The sequence below is a fragment of the Chenopodium album genome, chromosome 6 (assembly GCF_948465745.1).
Source record: "Chenopodium album chromosome 6, dcCheAlbu1.1, whole genome shotgun sequence".
Classification (NCBI taxonomy): Eukaryota; Viridiplantae; Streptophyta; class Magnoliopsida; order Caryophyllales; family Amaranthaceae; genus Chenopodium; species Chenopodium album.
In genome coordinates, this window is record NC_137839.1 from 3576101 (window position 1) to 3582732 (window position 6632).

A 6632-nucleotide genomic window follows, 5' to 3' on the forward strand; every position below is an offset into this window, starting at 1 on the left:
AGCTAACTTAGCTGATTAAAGTTGGAAATACGGAGTAGTAGAATTTAGAATTGCAATCAAATCTCGTCAACAGTGCAATTAATATGTATTTGATAACATAAAGACTATGTTAAGTTGGTATGTATCGTTATTTGTTGAATTTTGAATTATGTGTACCTAATAGTATAGTCGATTGAGATTCAACAGTCCACTTTATGTGTCCCTAATAGCATACAGACTTTGCTAATTAATTCTCTAGCATATCACAATTATTTAAATTTTGCAGATTGAAGGTAGTGTCTTAGCTTGCATAATTATTAATTAAGGCTATGGGGGAGGCAACACGAGCCAAGCCAACGTCCTCTTAAGACACAACAATGAAGGATGGAAATTAAAATTTTGCTATTTCCCTTTATTCTAAAACCAAATGGCATTAAGGTATGATTTATGAGTATGGAAACTAAAAGTTTCTTAAACAAACGCTATGTATAAGTTTATTCGTTCTAAACAATTTTATATATAAGCAGCTTAAACCAAACTTTTCTTAAGATGTTTTACAAAAATAACTTTGTATAAAATTTGTCTAAATGGATCCTTTACGAGTTTTGAACCAAAGTTATCAGTCCAATATTCCAATACAAATTATACAATCAATTCAATTTTGAGTCTTGGATTTTAATTTTACAGTCTTCGAATTTGAAAGTTGATCATTCAATCATTCATCTTTGTTTCATAATAGTTGCAACTTTGGAATATTTTATATATCACGAATAATACTATACCTGATCCAAGCGAGCCAAACTTGACCCACCCCTGGGCATATTTCTCTGGTCGGCGAGTTTGGGAATGGGATTTTATGTAATTTTAGTTATTTTTTTTGGCCCCGACCTGAAAAGCTCACATGGCTCGATTAATTTAGAACATAATTTTTGATCCAAAGCTTGACCCGCCCCGCCCAAAGAATGGGCCAATTTTTTCAACCTCACCCCAATTCAAACCCAACTTGAGCCTCCCGAGTATTCTAAAATTGCAACTAATATGAGACGGGAGATACTATATTTCTCCAATTTACAGTACTAGACCTATTTCATGTTTGCGCTACCTCGCTGCACCCTTTACCTCTCTTGACTCAACTAGACCGTACTCTCCATAGTAGCGGCTCGTGAGCTTTCTCTCCTCCATTAAAGCAGCTTCTGAGGTAACTTGTTTTATTAAATCATCGAATATCAATTTCACAATCTAGTATTAATCGTTAATTTAATTGTCAATATACTCAATTTAGGGTTCTTCTGAGGATTATTGAACTATTGGTCGTAATTACTCGAAGAATTTAACAATTTTTTCGAGCTTACTTTGATAATTGACTCAACTTTGATTGCTAATGTGTTGCAGGCTTTGATTTAACCCTTATTCCCAGAATTGTAGGACACTCTTGACTGTGAAGCTAAAATGGCGGTAAGAACTTACTTTATTTTGTCAAATTTCTGTAATTCATATGAATACGTCTTCTCTAATGCCTGTTTGTTGTAGTAAATATGAGAGTCTAATGCTTTAGTTGTATTCATGTATTGATTGATCAAAATTAATGGACAAAATTTGATTAGTGTTTCTATGTCCCTGTTGAGAATCATGAGCCGAAACCGTTTTCGCAATGCTTTTGCTCAATATAGTGTGGCCATGTCGGGATGAATTGATAAAAAAAAAAAAAAAATCTATTCTAGTGGCAATTTTATTACAGTACTTAATATTATGTTGGCTGCTTGGTCATTGTGATTAGTACTCTTAACATATTTGGGTTACATTATTTGTTTGCGATGTAATATTTTCCTTATAGAATAACAAACCAAGTTAGGTAATGTGTGCTTAACTTCGTCTTCCTTAACTTAATGAATTGAATGATACATTAAGTTGTTCTTCAGCCCCTTTTTGGATGGTATGACCGAATGAGTGGAAGGGTGAAATGCATACGAGATTTTGAGATGTTTATGATTTTTTCTGACTCGGCAAGTCCTTGTAGATTTGTCCATCAGTTAATCTATAAGCATCCTCCTAATGTGGAGTAATATTTTAGCATAACTTATCTGAACAAGAAAGTATCTGAATTTTCATTTTGGCTTTTTATTGCCATTTATTTAGCGTCGGCCCATTAGGTTCCATACAATCAGTGGTACAAAGTTTCTCATATATTTGATAAATCAAAAAGTACCACATATATGTGGTAAATCATTTTTTCATGATTGATGTTGGTAAGTAATGAATTTGTGAATATTCAACAACACTAATGAAGACAAAGGATTCACGACACCGTGTGATGCCAAGTTGGTGATATAAACAATCATCTATTGCAGTTTTTCACTACCAATATATTCTGAAATAGCTACATAATTGAACCTCATAACTTTATAAACCTATTGGTAGGCTTTTTTATGGTTCCAAACCAACTTAAATGAGCAAGGGAGACACCCTGCACATTCACTTCAATCTTGGATTTTCTTTCTTTTTTTTTTTTTTGAAATTGGCTCGAAAGCATGGATTATAAGCCTTCAATCTTGGATATTTTTCACCTTTTTCCGGGTTCGTAAAGGAAAGAGGTCGGGGTGCTTTCCATCGATTCCAAAACACCAAGGGGTCCATTTGGGTTGTTGGATCCTTCTTATTTGCCTTTAAATTGTTAATTTAGTCATTTACAATTTGTGCTTCCCTTCATTAATTTAAGGTCACCATGGGACTTTTTATGACCAACTAGTGGTATATATGGTTCCAAACAACATTATACGACATCAAGATGCATTCCTTGCAATCTCAAGGGTATTTAGCACTGGATTCTGAAATCTCCGAAAGTGGTTCAATTACTTATCCAAACAATATAGTATCTGAAGCATTATTTTGCCTATCTTGTTATCTAATTACCAGCATGAAAAATGATTTACCACATATATGAGGAATTTTGTAGCATTGATTGTCTGGAACCTAATGATCTGAAAATGCAGTTCAGACTTTTTGTTCGGCTCACTAATGGGGAAAGAGGGTAATGAGTTATATTGGGAGTTAATGATTTTGTTTTAGCAGCTAGAGTGTTAGATTTTCCACCAAATTGTTGAACGTTTCATCTTCTGATTACCATGATTTTCTGAACTATTTCTTTAATATTCGTGCTTACTATTGCAGACTGTTCCAGTAAATCCTAAACCATTCTTGAACAATCTAACTGGAAAACCTGTCATTGTGAAGCTGAAGTGGGGAATGGAGTACAAAGGTAATTCTCTTGTGATCAGCAGATCTAATTTTCATGTCATGAATTTCTGCCCTTATTTCTCTTTAGTTTCACGACTATTTTCTTGAGCTTACCTTTATTTTCATTTTTGCTGGCAAGTCCAATGACTATGAATAGGTTTTCAGAAAAAAAGAAAAGGAAAGAAGGGATTGCCATTCTTTTTCATAATTATTTGGGTGTAATAGGTATTTTAATTGGCCATGCGGAAATGAATGTGACAGTGCTTTTCTTATGACCTCTGCAGGTTATCTTGTGTCAGTTGATGGCTACATGAATCTACAGGTAATTACTAGAAGGCATTTTTGTTTGATTGCATTTCAATGACATTTCTTCTGAATTAGTGGATGCTTTTCTTTCTGTTCTATTGTTGTATTTCATAGTTGCTTGCCTGATTGTTCCAATATTAATGACTTGCCTGCAGCTGGCAAACACAGAAGAGTATATTGAAGGCCAGAAGACTGGAGATCTTGGAGAGATCCTCATCAGGTAATGAAAGTTCTCTTTACATTTTTACATATACTTCGTATAAAAAATGTTATATTTCTCAATGAAGGTCTAGAGTATTGCACCTCTGAACTTGTGCTTGGCCCACCAACTTTGTTTCTTAGAATGCTCACAAATTTTTGTGCGACTGAATGACTGATTGCACCTATTTTTATTGGTGCAACCAGCTGGTCTTGGGGTGACTTGTTATATAATTTTTGTTTACAGTCATGAGGGTGACTTTCTATCATGTATTGGGATGAGTATTTGATTATTGAGGGGGGCAAGGGGGGGGGGGGGGGGGAGGGGTTAAGAACTTGTTATATGTTTCATATATATTAAAGCAAGCATGCAATTTTATAAAATCAAAATTAGGTGCAAGTAGTGAAGGGCATACCCTTGAGGAGGAACGGGTCAAGGGGTGCTCATCTAGCTATCTTAGAGCATCTAACCACTCCTTTTCAGCATTACACCATTAAGCATTAACTAGTTTCTAAACTATCAAGTTTTGTAATCACTTGAGACAAAATTATCACAGAGTAAATCAGCACAATAAACCTTTTGCTTCCACAGAGATGTATCTTTAGCATGCCAAAGATTGTCGACCAAACTAACCATATCTTTCATACACTTGATTTTCTTCTGCCTTGAGCTTTTATAAGTTTCCCTCTACAGAGAATCCAATGTAACTCCATTTTTGTATGGAACTTGAATCCAATTACAGATAAGTTCAAGAACCTTAGATCTTTAGCAGCAGCTAAAGAAAAGTAGGTCAATAATCTCAGGCAACCTTTTCAGTTTTTAACACGTTAACAGAGGTTATCAGGACAAACTCCAATTCTGTGTAGTCCATTCCTTGTTATTAGTCTACCAATCTTAACAAACAGTCAGATGAAATTCCCGAAAGCAATAGAATAGACATGCTTTGAGTTCTTCAGTCCAAATGTTGTTAGCATAGGCTCTTTTTTTTTTTTTGAACCTAGCATAGGCTCTTTTGAAACTCTCTTTCATACAGCAAATTTTCTTCCCAGTCCAACTGTCATTAACTGTGGATCTATTTTCCCACCAACTAATGACTTCAAAGAAACATGTCCATTTCCCCTCAGAAAACATCAGCCAAGTGACCTACCAGACACACTTGGCAATTGCTGCTTTATTCCAAGCCTGGCAGTCCCCAACGGGCCCAACCCCTCTGAGAATTTAGGCAGACGAATAAAGTCCCAAACTACCACAGCTGTTAATACTTGGTGAATGGTGATCAAATCTTTCAAGTGAACTTATTGCTGAGTCTTTGTTTGGATTTCATATCTTACCCAAACTCAAATCTAACACTACCCTTTTTGGGGCGGGTTATTTTTTCCCATAGGTGCAACAATGTCCTGTACCTTCGCGGTGTTCCTGAGGATGAGGAGATAGAGGATGCTGACCGAGACTGAAACAGACTTATATATCCCAATCCCATGATACAAGTTTGCCATTGTCATATGGAGAATTACTGCTGACATATTGCTGCCAGCTCATGGAAGACAGATATATAGGGTGTAGAAACTACTGAGTGAGACTGATTTGACACACCTTGTGTAAAAGAATCACTTGATATCCACAACAAAATTTTTGTATTATGATGAGTTTGAAATTTTGCTTTTGGGATGTTATGTTTATTGTCTAGAAATTGTTCATTTACCATTTCAGTTTAAGGTTTTCTGGGAGCATGTTGTCTGTTGAACATTTATTTCCAACAAGAGAGTACAGCCTGCAAATCTGCTATTGGCCTGGGTGTTTCAGGCATCCCTTCTTAGAAAAATCAAGTGGCATATTGCAGTGCCAAAAGACGCTAGAGGGGGCACAGAACAAATTTCACCATCATCTTGTTTCATAACTATCATGACTCACCACCTCCCCAGCCCCATCCTCCCTCGCCTTTCCCTATGCCAGTACACGCCTAGGCACAACTACTACCATTGCTGCAACCCTGACTACTGTGAACATCAGTACACAACATTTTTGTAGAGCTTTCTTGTCTCTGAAGTTAATCTCGTTATTGGCCATTGGAAGTTATTGGAAGTAATATGATTAGGATTATGGAGATCACTTGTCAATGAATTTACGTCTTGGGTTGCGACTTTATATACACTTTGGTTAGTACCTCTAAAGTTGGCTGGAGACAGTCTTAGGTTTGCTTCTCCCAGATCATAATTGGCAAAAGTGTGCTACCCTGGCCTTCTAATCTTCTGAAGGATCGGTGCACGAATGGATAAATGCCCATATGCTTACTAATCGAATTATACAGGAAGATATGACAACATAGTGATGCTACGTAGTATGAAGTACATTACGAGTACTGATAATATATATATATATATATATATATATATGAAAGTTAGATTTCTATAACATTATACAATGTGTTATCAATTATCAAAGATTAACTTACACCAGTAATTTCAAATTTGTTTGTATTCTAACTCTTTTTGCCCATCAAAAAATGTATCTTATACATCATCCTCTACAAAAATTTGATAAGAATATTTCCCATAATTCAATGTTTTCTTTCACATCTCAATTCTAATAAAATTATAAAAAAAAAAAAAAACTAACGCTATAATACTGGTAAGTTTGTATTAATCATGACTATTTTCAGTAGTGTACAAAGATAGCAAGGATACGAATTTAGTAAGTTTGTAATTTTGTATATATGCACATTAAAACGAAAATTACGTACCAATTTATATTAACCATGCAATATGAATATATGATAGCTGATAATGTTGGGCACCTTGCGATAGATCGTTATTTATAGTCTCACCTAAATTGTCAGCTGTAAAGCAATCCAATATTAATGAACATTCAATTATGTCAATATGTCACCAAAATTTCTCGCTGATCAATGAATTTT

The 6632-nt window shown here is 35.1% G+C and overlaps 1 protein-coding gene across 1 annotated transcript; it reads left to right on the forward strand.

Annotated features, from left to right (window-relative positions):
* The first annotated feature begins 1055 nt into the window (after nt 1-1055).
* Nucleotides 1056-5443, forward strand: LOC145634305 (putative small nuclear ribonucleoprotein F). The gene is made up of 6 exons (XM_081685725.1): nt 1056-1177; nt 1372-1434; nt 3148-3235; nt 3498-3535; nt 3675-3739; nt 5103-5443. Exons 2-6 carry the CDS (start codon nt 1429-1431, stop codon nt 5170-5172), a joined length of 267 nt encoding a protein of 88 aa, XP_081541851.1. The 5' UTR covers nt 1056-1177; nt 1372-1428; the 3' UTR covers nt 5173-5443.
* Nucleotides 5444-6632: the final 1189 nt, after the last annotated feature.

Coding starts and splice junctions, on each gene's coding strand:
- LOC145634305 (XM_081685725.1), top strand. Junction 3,236..3,497: donor GTGGGGAATGGAGTACAAAG/GTAATTCTCTTG, acceptor TGACCTCTGCAG/GTTATCTTGTGTCAGTTGAT. Junction 3,536..3,674: donor ATGGCTACATGAATCTACAG/GTAATTACTAGA, acceptor ACTTGCCTGCAG/CTGGCAAACACAGAAGAGTA.